Consider the following 12,782-nt stretch of genomic DNA (forward strand, 5'->3'; position numbering starts at 1 on the left):
CGGCTCAGGTCATGATCCCAGGGTCCTAGGATTGAGCCCCGTGTTGGGCTCCTCCCTGCTCAGTGGGGAGCCTGCTTCTCCCCCTCCCTCTGCCTGCCTCTCTGCCTACTTGTGCGCTCTATCTGTCAAATAAATAAATAAAATCTTTAAAAAAAAAAAAAGTAAACAAAATTGACATACCTTTAGCTAGACTAAGAAAAAAAGGACTCAAAATCAGAACTGAAAGAGGAGACGTCACAACTGATTCCATAGTAATACAAAGAATCATGAGAAACTACCATGAACAGTTAGGCTAACATATTGGATAACCTAGGAAAAATGGATAAATTTCTACACTTACACACAAAGCCTATAAAGATTGAATCATGAAAAAAATAGAAAATCTGAATGGATCTATACCTGTAAGGACATTAAATCAGTAATCAGAAATCTCCCAACAAATAAAAGTCCAGACCACTGGTGAATTCTTCCAAACATCTTTTTAAGATTTTATTTATTTATTTTGAGAGAAGGGAGAGCACGAGTTGGAGGGGGAGAGGGTGAAAGAGAATCTGAAGCAGACTCTGCACTGAGTGTAGAGAGCCTAACGCAGTGCTTGATTCCACAACCCTGAGACCACAACCTGAGCTGAAATCAAGAGTCAGACTCCCAGGGCGCCTGGTGGCTCAGTCGGTTAAGCATCTGCCTTCGGTTCAGGTCATGATCCCAGGGTGCTGGGATTGAGCCCCACATCGGGCTCCCTGCTCAGTGAGGAGTCTGCTTGTCCTCCCTCCACCCTGACTCGTGCTCTCTCACTCTCTCAAATAAATAAAATCTTTAAAAAAAATAAGAGATGAATGTAGGGTCAACTAATCTATGACAAGGGTGCCAAGTATACACAAGGGGAAAGGATAGTCTTTTCAATAAATGGTTCTGGGAAACTTGGTTATCTACATATAGAAGAATGAAATTGGACCCTCATCTTACACCACTTACAGAAGTCCACTCAAAATGGATTAAAGACCTGATATCATAAAACTGGAAGAAAACGGGAAAAAAACTCATTGACAATGAATATGACACTAAAAACATAAGCAACAAAAACAAAAATTATAACTGGGATTACATCAAACTAAAAAGCTTTTGTACAGCAAAAGAAAGTGAGAAAGGCATCCTACAGAATGAGAAAATATTTACAAATCATGTATCTGATAAGGGGCAGTATCTAAAGTAAGGAACTCACACAACTCAATAGCAAAAACAAAAGACCCCTCAAATAATCCAATTTAAAATATGTAAAGAATCTGAATAGATGTATTTCCAGGGAAGTCATGCAAATTGCCAAGAGAATATGAACAGGTACTCAACATCACTAATCATCAGGGAAGTGCAAATCAAAACCACAACGAGATATTGCCTCACACCTGTCAGGATGGCTGTTTTCAAAAAGACAATAGATAACAATTGTTGGCAAGGACATGGGGAGAAAGGGAAACCTTGTATATTGCTGGTGGGAATACACACTGGTAAAGCCATTATAGAAAATTGTGTGGAAGTTACTCAAAAAAATAGAACTACCATATGATCCTGCAATCCCAGTTCTGGGTATAGATCTGAAGAAATGAAGTCACTATTTTGAAGACATATCTGTACCCCCGTGTTCCTTGCAACATTATTCACAATAGCCAAGATACGGAAACAAGCTAAGTGTTAACACTTGAATGAATAAAGAAAATGTGGTAAATATATACAGTGGAATGCTATTGAGCCATAAAAACAAGGAGATGTTGCCATTTGTGACAACATGAATGAACATGGAGGTCATCATGCTAAGTGAAATAAGCCAGAGGGAGAAAGACAAATACTCTATGATGTCTGGAAAAAAAAAAAAAAAAAGTTCATAGAACCAGAAAGGGAAATGGTAGCTGCCAGAGGCACAGATTAAAGTTAGGGAAGCATGTGATCATCTCAATAGATGGAAGAAGGCATTTCATAAGATTCAAAGTCTATTAATGCCTTTGGATAATAGGAAGATAGCCTTTGGATAATAGGAAGATAGGTTAAAAGTGAATTAGTTTAATTTGACAAAGAATATCTATTTAAAAAGCAACAGCAAGTATTTCTAATAGTGATGTGTTGAATGTTTTCTTTTTGAGATGGAGAACAACAGAATACCAATTATCACCACTTATTTCCAGTATCTACTGGAGGGCTTAGTGCAATGTGGGGTAAGACATCAGGAAGGAAAAGAAGGAGAAGCATGGAGTGAGGGTGAGGAAGAGGAGAAGGGGAAAAAGAAATAATAAAAAGAGAGAAAGGAAAGCAGCAGGATTGAAGAAGTGTGCCTCGTATGGTAAAATCGGAATTTCTGCAGATGGGACCCAGTGTCGTCATCTTTTGCTCCTCCAAGTGAGTTCAATCTGCAGTCAAATTTAGGAGCTAGTTCCCTGTCCACTTTTTGTAAATATTTTTGGAGGTGTTACGGTAAAAGTACAGTAGCTTTATTTTTTCATTTGAAGAAAATGCATTCCTCTCAAAACAAGGTTTCCCGAAGTAAATTTTGGCTTTTTTGAGTTGGTACCAACTTAAGGTAGGCTTCCATAATAGATGCTCAGAGCTGAATGATTATTCTGATTTTTCAATGTCATTCCATATGGGTGTTTCGTAAAAGGTGATGTTTCTTTTAACATTATTACTTTTTATCAAACATTTGAACAGAACAATATGATCTTTTACGAAGAAGCCCTTGATATGAAATTATTGTTTGGGGCCAAATTATAATTCTTTCCAAGGAATGTCTGCTAAAACTTGGTTCCCATTTTGAGGTGTAAATTATTGTGTAATCGTATTTGTGGTAATAATAATAATATTTTTTTTAACCTGTATTTAATGGCACTTAATTATTACTTTAAAAAGATGTCAGGATTTGAAAGGAAGAAATAAATTATTATTTATTGACAAAGTGACTATATGGCACATATGTGGAAATTAAAACTTACAAATTAAAATTGAGTTTAGTGAGTTAGCTAAATAAAAGTTATTTTTCTATACCAGCAATAGTTAGAAAGTGAAATTTAGAAAAATTCCCATTTGTACTAACATAATAATACCAAACATCAAATAGAAATGGATCTAACAAAAAATAAGTCCATTATACTCCAAACCTTTAAACATTGAGAGAAACTTAAAAAGAAATGAATGAAAAGATATATACCATGTTCATGGATTAGAAGACTCAATATTGTAAACACATTACTTCTCCCCAAATGGATTTGTAGATTCAGTGTGGTCCCAGTTAAAATTGTAACAATATTTTATGGGCATTGACAAGCTGATTATATAGTATTTGTGGAAACGCAAAGGCCAGGAAAAACCAAGATACTCCCTTAGAGGAAGGAAATGGTTCTGTTGAGTGTCAGGACTAATTATGTAAACCCACGACTATGGAAACACTGTGGTGCTGGAAGAGGAGTACACTGAGCAACGGAGTAAAAGCATCTAGAGGCACGCCTGCTCGACTGACAAGAATGGCCTGACTCCTGGGCTGTGAGGACAGGGTGGTCTTGAAAACAAAAAAAGGAGAGTTGGGGGACCTGGGTGGCACAGTCGGATAAGGTTGTGAGCTCAGGGTCCTGGGATCCAGCCCCGAGGTGGGCTCTGCGCCTAGTGGGGAGTCTGCTAGTCCCTCTCCCTCTGCCCTTCCCCCCACGCATGCTCTGTCTCTATCTAAAAAAACTCTTTAAAAACAAAACAAAGAGTTGGGACTATGGGCTCTCCACACTGGGAGAATAATCCTTGCTTCTAACCTCATACTATAAAACTCATTACAAGTGGATTGTGACTCTTAATGTACAAGTGACATAGGAGAACATCTTCACAAAAAGTGCTGAAGGAAAGACTGGCTAAAAGTTGGTTACATTTGATTACATTAAAATGAGTAAGTATTGTTCACTAAAAGACTAATTGAGCAAATAGGCAAATTGCAGTGTGAGAGAAGATATTTACAATACGTGTAAGCAACAAAATGTTCTTATTCCGCACACATACAGAACTCCTGTCAATCAAAAAGGAAAGCATGATACCTCTACGGAAAGACAGGCAAGGGACGTGGACAGGTGTGGTGTGAAAGCAGGTATCCAGATTAGCCCAAGAGGTGCTCAGTTTAATTTGTTCCCAGGGAGATGCAAACGAAAAGCACGGAGATAGCACTGAGTGCCTGTCAGGGCGGCTAATATAAAAAACAGAAAAAGATCGGTATTGGTGAGGATGTGGAGAAAGGGGAGCCCTCGTGCGCTCTTGGTGGGAATGCAAGCGGGTGCCACTCTGGAGAACAGTATGGAGGTTCCTCAGAAAGTTAAAAAGAGCTCCCCTCTGATCCAGTAATCCTTCTGGGCGCCTGGCCGCAGGACATGAAATCGGTATCTCAGAGATCTCTGCACCCTCACGTCCACTGCGGCACTGTTCACATTAGCCGAGATACGGAAACGGCCTAAATGTTCCATGGATGGATGAATGAAATGTGGCAGCTACTTACAAGGACATAGTGTTTATCCTTGAAAAAGAAAATCCTGCCGTTTGGGAACAACATGGACGAACCTTGAGGACATTATGCTAAGTGAGATCAGTCGGTCACAAAAAGACAAACACGGCTGACGCTGACGGGGCCCCCAAGAGTCCTGGAACTCATGGAAGCGGAGCGGAGCGGGGGCGGGGGTGCCGTTCGAGGGGTAAAGTTTCAGTTGTGCGGGTGGATGAGCTGTCGGGACTGGCCGCACGGCCCCGAGCCTGCAGACGCCCGCACCGTACTGTACCTAAGATTTTGCTGAGAGGGCTGATCGTGTGTTGAGTGTTCCCACCACAATAAAAGAAACAACGAAATCACGTTAGGTGCTGTTACACTGCCCAGGATGACGTGGGGGAGCGGGAGCACAGGGGCCGCTCTGGGGCGGCTCGGATACCCCCTCCTGTCGGCTGCAGCCCCCTGACCCAGCGGCCCCGTGTGGGCTGTATGCCCAGCAGATGAGCCCAGGCAGACACACACGGGTGTCAGTCGTGTCCCAGACGGGCAGCAAGCCGGTCATACTAGCACCTCAATGGCTCGAAGTCGTGGGAGCGTCAGGGAGTGAAACTATGCAGACGCGCAACGTGGACGCGCCTCCCGGATACGGTGGCGGATACGGTGGCGACAGAGAAGCCAGACAGGAAAGAAGAAACATGGGCCCGCTGACACGGTATTCAGAATCAGGGAGAACTGAGCCGTGGTGTTTAGAGCACATGTTTACATGGCAATGCTGTGAAGAAAACCAGATGTGGAGTTCTGTGACCTGCTCGGGGAGGGGCAATGTGAGTCCGGGGGCGGGGGATCCCGGCGCTCTCCCTCCCCACTTGATCTTTGTAAGCTTCTCATTTTTGTTTTATGCAGTTTCAAGTAAAGTAGGTTCAAAGGACAAGTCCGTTCGGGAAACAGGACCTCCTGCGTCCTCTGGATGTTCCCAGGCGTGGGGAGGTCCTGGGCAGGAGGCCGCTGAGCCGTGTTCCATCACCCGGTTCCCAGGGTTCCTCCCTATGATCCCTTCCCAGCCCCTGGTGGGGCGCTGGCGGTGTGTGCTTCTGACCTCACCGAAGCCTGTTCGTGGGACGTTGCTGCTCACTCGGGGGCGGGGGAGGGTGTGGGCCTCACTGCGCAGACACCTTGCTTTGATAAGTTCATTTTATGGCGCTGTGGGATGGGCCAGTGGAAAGGATAGCAGGGCCGCGGTTCATGTAGCTCCCCTAGCAGGTGGGGGTCGGAGAAGCGGGTTCTGCCTGATGGCCAAGTGCTGCAGGAAGAGCGAAGGGAAGGGAGTGGGCGTGCCTGGGCCGAGGGGACAGTGGTGGGACGGAGGCCCGAAGAGAGAAGCCAGGCTGCTGCAGGACCTCGGAAGGCACCTCAGGCAGGGGCAGCCCGTGTGTGAAGCTGGCGCACTGGAGAGAAGGACGGAAGGCCAGTGTGCGGGGCCTGCAGGTCGTAGAAGGCATCTTTCTGGCCAGAGACGTGCCAGGTAAATAGGACCACGGTAGGCTGGTACAGAGGCACTTCTCCTGTTTCTTCTAGATGCCGCGCCCTGTAAAGACCAGCTGTCCTTAAAGGAAAAACCCAGCTTCCCAGCCGGCCCGCAGCCTCTGAGCCAAGCAGGCCCCAGGGACCTCCCTGGTGGTGCCCCAGCCCCTGTGGCGCCATCCTCCCCTCCTGTGACTGCTCTGCCCCAGGACACGGCTGCACCAGCCGCCAGCCCCAAGCCAGAGCCAGCCGTGGGGACTGCTGTGCAGGCAGGGGGCCCAGGGACCTCCCAGGGGACGGCCAGTGCGCGCGAGACTCCCCAGCCACTGGCAGAGACTCCAGACACCCAGCTTGCTGCACAGCCTCTGGGCGCGGGCGCGGGGCCTTGTGCCCCACCTCTGGAGGCCCCCCGTTACCCCACAGGTTTGGGAGAGCCCACCTCAGCCAGGGAGGCCTCTGCCCAGGGCGAGCCCTTGCGGGCTCCGGCCCCTGCACCCAGTGCCCCCAGTGGGACCCCTCAGCCTGCCCTGGGCCAGCCCCTGCCCCCACTCCCCCCTGCGGTGGGGGCCATCAGCTTGGCCACCCCCCAGCTCCCCAGCCCCCCACTGGGGCCCGCCATGCCCCCCCAGCCGCCCTCAGCCTTGGAGTCAGATGGGGAGGGGCCGCCCCCCAGGGTGGGCTTTGTGGACAGCACCATCAAGAGCCTGGACGAGAAGCTCCGAACTCTGCTTTACCAGGAGCACATGCCCACCTCCTCGGCCTCGGCTGGGACCCCCGTGGAGGCGGGGGACCGAGACTTGGCCCTGGAGCCCCAGCCTCTGGTGAGTCCTGGTCCCACCGGGGTGGCGGGCTCCCTAGGCACGCAGAGCTGCCGCTCTTGGCCCTGACTGTCCCGTTCTCAGAGGCCCACCCCGTGCGTGTTGCCAGAGTGGCTCATTTGGGGAACTGGGATGTGTGTGCAGGGTTGGGACCTGGCCTGGATGGGGTCTGCTTGGGGCGGCCCGGGGAGGAGCCCGGCTTTCCTACAGGAGATCCGCTGGTTAGCTGCAGAGCTCAGCAGGCGAGACTCGCGGCTCTTTCTGTTTCTTCCTACAGCTGGGAAAGTCAGAAACCGCTCCGGGGCTGGGGGCTGCGCTGGACCAGGCTGGGCCCTCGCCAATGACAGGTAATGAGCCCCAGGTCACCCGTCAGAACCCCAGTGCTCACGAGGTGCCACCAGCCTTCCTGCATCTGCATCCTTCATCCCCATAGCATCTTGGGTGGGACTCAGACGTAGCAGGAGCCCATCATGAGGTGTAGGTTAAAGCCCACCGTGTCTCCTTACAAACCGTGACATGCTCATGCCCCAAGGTGAGAAAGTTCTCCGTAGAAGTGGGTGAAAGCCCGGATGGCTGGGTGTCGGGGTGTGACCAGGGCTGTCAGCAGCCGTGCTCTCAAAGCGCTCTGGCAGGTACCCCCTCGCCCCCTGTTCTTGAGAAGGTTACAAGGTGTTGAAGGCCATTTTGGTAGAGCGCAGGGCTGGGGCTGGGGGCTTCCCGCAGGTCTGTGGAAACGGTCAGGCTGGGGCCATCGAGTTCCTGAATCGGGGCTTTCTCTGAGGGTCCCCTCTCTGTGGGAACACCTGTGTCTCAGCCCAAGGGCGCTGGTCTGATCTTCTAAGGTGTGGGGTTTCTTCTTGGCCTGCAATTCCTCGGGAGATCAGCAAGACAGGGATCCAGCTGACCTCGTAAGAGGCCCCTGGGTGTGTGTCCGAGGCAGATGAGGCCCGTGTGCAGTGAGGGGAGTGGCCTGCAGGATCTGGTCAGACCCCTGGATGCCGCATGCTTGGGTGTCACACTGTAGAGGGACGGGGACAGCCGGCAGTGGGGTCGGAAGCTGTGTGCCGTTTCCCTGGGAAAGTGAGGGTTGGGTGGTAAAGCAGGAACGTGCCGGAAGGTACGAGGAGTGCCTGCTTCATCTTCTGACTTCGGTGCTCGAGAAACCACTCTGGGCCCGTCCTGCGGCACCAGGACGCCGGTGCTGTGTCCACTCCCAGATGCACTCCTCCCGGAGGGCCGGGATGTGGGGCAGCTCAAGGAAGCAGATTCTAGTTTGGAAGAGGTAAACGTTTCTGGAGGTCAGAGCTGTCCAGGAGAGGGAGTGTAGTGGACCGTGAGCCCCCCGTCCCTGGAGCTGTACAAAGACAGGTTGGCTGGTCCCCACTGCGGGGGTAGGTCAGGATGGGCGTCAGGTCCCCACTGCGGGGGTAGGTCAGGATGGGCGTCAGGTCCCCACTGCGGGGGTAGGTCAGGATGGGCATCAGGCATTGCCTATGGGGGAGGGGTGTATGCCACTGGGTCTGGGTGTCCCCAGGAATCTGCGCAGGGACAGCCCCCAGACCTTGCCGGAGGCTGTCACCCCTGCTCCAAGCATGTCCGTCTGGCCGCGGCCTGACACGCAGCCCCTGCCTGCCTGTGGCTGTCGTTTGCCGTGTGCGGGCCTCAGCTCACCCAGTCTCCCACACGTCAGCTCCTTCTGCTCTGTCACTCAGCAGTCCCGGGAAAGGGGGTCAGAAATACCCCGCCGTGTCTACACTCTGTGGGTGGGGAGACAGAGACCGCCTCAGATGACAGGGTCCTTCCCCAGACGCTGGAGCAGCAGGGTCAGGAACTGGTGCCACTGATGCAGGGCCTTCTGAGACCCTTCTGTCAGCAGAGATGTCGTGTCAGGGAGGCCTTCGGGTGTAGAGAGGACAGGCGAGACAGGGCAGAGACGTCAGGTGTGCAGGGATGACCTGGCGCGGACTGACGCCATCAGGGTTAGCAGGGGCAGGTGGGACAGGTGACGCCATCAGGGTTAGCAGGGGCAGGTGGGACAGGTGACGCCATCAGGGTTAGCAGGGGCAGGTGGGACAGGTGACGCCATCAGACGTGTAGCGGGCGTCGTACCGAGGTCCTCGAGCAGGTGCCTCCGGGGACCTGAGTGGTGATAGGCTGAACCCTCCTTTCCCCAAGTTATTGGGGTCTCCTAAGAAAAAAGGGGGGTAGGACGTCCTGGAATATTTTAGTTTTCCTAGTTGCTGAGCACAGACACTGCGGGTCCCCCTTCCTTGGGCGGGGGGCAGCCTGCCCTCTCCCTGATCTGATTCAGCTTGAGGGCACCTACTCCTGCCCTTGTCCTCCACACCAGCCCGAGTAACGATTTTGACGTTCCTACAGCAGAATCGTCTTTGAGCCAAGCGACGGCCTCAGGCTTGCCCCCAGCTCCAAGTGCTCCCCAGGTAAGGAGTGTTCGCTGAGACGCCCAGCGGGTCGGTGGGGTTTCCTCTCTGCTGGAGCGTGGTGAGAACTTTCCCTTTCCCCGCCTTCTCAAGGATGTCCCTGCTTCTGCCTTCCCTGCACATCTGGAGCCCGCAGACCGCAGCAGTGGGGTCCCTGGGGAATCCTCAGCCCAGCCCCTGCTGAGCAGCCTGGGGACATTGACGGAAGACAGCCAGACCGGCCTCCCCCAGATGCAGGGCACTCTCGCCTCAGAGTCCCCCCAGAAGCTTCTAGGACAGCAGGACGGCAGCTCACCAGCCAAAACCGTGGGCCGGTTCTCGGTGGTCAGCACGCAGGACGAGTGGACCCTGGGCTCCCCCCACAGCCTGCGGTACTCAGCGCCCCCGGATGTGTACCTGAAGGAGGCCCCCCACAGCCCCGACGTGAAGCTGGCTGTGCGGCGGGCGCAGACAGCCTCGTCCATCGAGGTCGGCGCGGGTGAGCCGGTGTCCAGTGACTCTGGGGATGAGTGTCCGCGCAGGAGGCCCCCCGCGCAGAAGCACGCCTCCCTGCCCAGTGGCGGCAGTGTGGCCAGTGACTTGGTGAAGAAGGCCACCGCCTTCCTGCACAGGTCCTCGCGGGCCGGCTCCCCGGGGCCGGAGACGCCCAGCAGGGTGGGCGTGAAGGTGCCCACCATCAGCGTGACCTCCTTCCACTCCCAGTCATCCTACATCAGCAGCGACAACGACTCGGAGATTGAGGATGCGGACATCAGGAAGGAGCTGCAGAGTCTTCGGGAGAAGTAGGTCCTGAGAAGCAGGCGCTGGGGCGGCTCGGGGAAGTGTCCGCAGCTGAAGCTGGGGATCCCGCCGTGTCCACCTGGGGCTGCCTGTGCTGGGGACAGGGCAGAGGCGGGAGCCCTGCCGCGGCTTGATTGGCCCCTGCTCTCTTGTGGTGGCCCTCGGTGGGCTGGCACTCTCCCCTAGCAAGTGTGACTTGCCCCGCTGTGTTGGGGACGCTCTTATTCCTTCCCCCCCGCTCCGGCCCTGCGCTCCAGCCTCCCTCCGACCTGTCCCAGCCGCTGTGTCAGGACCAGCCCTAGGGCACTTGCCAGGCGCTCGTAACCCCCTCCTCCTGGTGCCCCGGGCAGCCAGCCGCTGAGCCCTGGCACGGAGCAAGCACTGGACTCGGAGGCAGGAGGTGCTCGGTCCAGGGATGGATGTCCTTGTGGGGCGTCGGGGGGTGAGGGGCTCACCTGCACACTGTCACTCCGGGGGTGGTCGCCCTGGGAGCCTGCGGTCCACAGCAACGGGGGGGGGCCGGGGGAGGGGCTGGGGCCAGCTGCCGCCGGCTCCCAGGGCGCAGGGCCTGGAGGTGGGGGCGGGACCAGATCCAGAGTTGCATCAAAGGAAGGGTTTGGGGGGGGGTCTGAGGAAGCGGGGCGTCAGCGGTAAGTCCAGGCTCTTGCCTGCTGGAGGGGCACGGATCCCAGTGGAAAGGGGAGACCATTTAGGAGGGGGCAGGGAGATTCTGTACCTGAATTGAGGGGAGCTGATGGCACCTGATAGAAGGTAGCCTTGCTTGCTCAGACCCTGTGGGCACCGTGGGGGACAGTGGTGCCCGGCCCGGGCTGGGGGGCACTTGTGGTTCTTAGAGCCCCAGGAACCCTGCGCTTTGAGATGCCTGCCGCAGCCCCAGGAACAGGAGCCTCCGAGTGGGGGTCTCCCCCAGGTCCTCCTGAGTCACATGCTCCAGTCTCCCCCTCAGCAATTTCACCTCAAAATATCAGCCCATCAGAGGCGAATCTGATGCAAAAAGCAATCTGCTGTTTAGAATCATCTTCCTAAAGACTCGCAGGCATTGAGGATAACAGAGGTGAAATCGGAATTTGCTTCCTGTGGTCCAGCCACGAGAAACCCCCGTTTGCCAACCACGCACTGAGAAGATGGGCCCGGGTGTGGCGGAGGGGCTGAGCCCCCTGACCAGGGCAGCCAGGCCCATCAGACACGTCTGAGGGGCTGGCATCAGGCCCAGGGTTTTTAGGTGGGCGAGTGGGCAGGCGAGCACGGTGGCTGTGGGCTAGGCCAGTGGGTCCCCTTCTCTGGCTTGTTCTAGAAACTTCCCTCGCCCACAGTCAGTAACTGCGCCTGGGTCTTCATGGCCATGTATCCAGGGGGTGGTATTGCCTCTGCCGGGTGCCCCCCTGGTGGGACCCTGGCTGCCCCTTGCTCACGTGGCCTCATGTGCAGTGGCTCTCCTGTGGCTCCCTCACTCGGAGGAATGGCGCTTGCTGGAAGGGCTGAGGCAGCCTCTCCGTTCTGGTTGTTTTTCTCTTCACTGGGGTTTGTAGGGTGTGTGTTGTGAGCGTAGATGTGAACTCCCCAACCACTAAGAGCGGCAGCGTCATGAGGACTTGAATCTCCTGAGGCTCTTCCTCGTGCCCTCAGCGTCGTTGGGGTGTGTGCAGGAGACCCCCAGGGGGCCCTCCTGGTGCAGATGAAGACCGGAAGTCGGGAATGCACCTGCTGCCTCTGAGCGGTCCTGGTCCGTGGGCGCTGCGGCTGCGCACCCCGCCCTCCCGCCCTGCCTGCCTGCCCAGGCCTCTGGTGGACAGCCTCAGGACGCCCACCGCCCTCCCTTCCCTCCTGCAGGCACCTGAAGGAGATCTCGGAGCTGCAAAGCCAGCAAAAGCAGGAGATCGAGGCTCTGTACCGCCGCCTGGGCAAGCCGCTGCCCCCCAACCTGGGCCTCTTCCACACGGCCCCTCCCGCCGGCCGCAGGAGAAGGAGCAAGAGCAAGCTGAAGGCGGGGAAGCTGCTCAACCCGCTGGTGCAGCAGCTCAAGGTCGTGGCCTCCAGCACAGGTCTGTGCCCTCCCGGCTGTCCGCTGGGCGGGCGGGGGCAGGCGCCCACCTCTGGAAGAGCACGTCTTGGATCTCCCTTCATGGGGGCCGGGAAGCCTTTGCAGGTGTGAAGGGCCAGCTTCGGCCCCCCGTGAGTCGGGCCTGCTCGCAGCTCTCAGCCGCCTGGGGGCTGCCCGGTGCGCAGGAGGCGGCGGCTGAGGTCTCTCGCCTGCCCACCCCCTGCAGGGCGCTGCCTGGGCTGGGCTGCTTCCTCTGCCCGTTTTTCAGGCACCTGTCACCTGCTGAAAGTGGGGAGTAGAGCAGATGCCTTTTCGGGACGGGGGCTGGGGGGGACGCCCAGGCACGGAGGGTGCACGCCGACCCCCGCACTCTGCGGCGGAGACCGAATGAGCTGGAATCCCCCAGCGTGCCGGGCGGGAAGCCGGCTGCAAGCTGCCCTCTCGGTGTCATGGGGATCCCGCAGGGTACGCATCCGCGAACTGCAAGTTACACAGATTATGCGAATTCCGGGAGGATTCCTAAAGCAAACTGGAAACTGGTTAGAGTGAGCAGGTCCGTCACAGGCCTCCTGAACCCGGGTATGCCTCTCCGGACGTGCCGCGGTCCTGGCGCCGCACCAGCACGCCGTACGCCTGGCAGGGCGTGGGCAGCCGGTCTCGGA

At 55.1% G+C, this 12,782-nt stretch overlaps 1 protein-coding gene across 10 annotated transcripts in view; it reads left to right on the forward strand.

The window, feature by feature from the left end:
* Positions 1–12,782, forward strand: part of WNK2 (WNK lysine deficient protein kinase 2) — a 130,196-nt gene that overhangs the window by 82,358 nt on the left and 35,056 nt on the right. For 9 of the 10 annotated variants that reach the window (XM_032397829.1, XM_032397835.1, XM_032397836.1 and 6 more), the window contains exons 19-23: positions 6,074–6,840; positions 7,115–7,184; positions 9,217–9,278; positions 9,372–10,060; positions 11,910–12,121. In XM_032397829.1, coding sequence (XP_032253720.1) covers positions 6,074–6,840; positions 7,115–7,184; positions 9,217–9,278; positions 9,372–10,060; positions 11,910–12,121 — 1,800 coding nt within the window. The remainder of the gene's footprint in view (positions 1–6,073; positions 6,841–7,114; positions 7,185–9,216; positions 9,279–9,371; positions 10,061–11,909; positions 12,122–12,782) is intronic. The other variant, XM_032397830.1, reaches the window with a different exon arrangement.

The sequence above is a fragment of the Phoca vitulina genome, unplaced genomic scaffold (genome assembly GCF_004348235.1).
Source record: "Phoca vitulina isolate PV1807 unplaced genomic scaffold, GSC_HSeal_1.0 scaffold104, whole genome shotgun sequence".
Classification (NCBI taxonomy): Eukaryota; Metazoa; Chordata; class Mammalia; order Carnivora; family Phocidae; genus Phoca; species Phoca vitulina.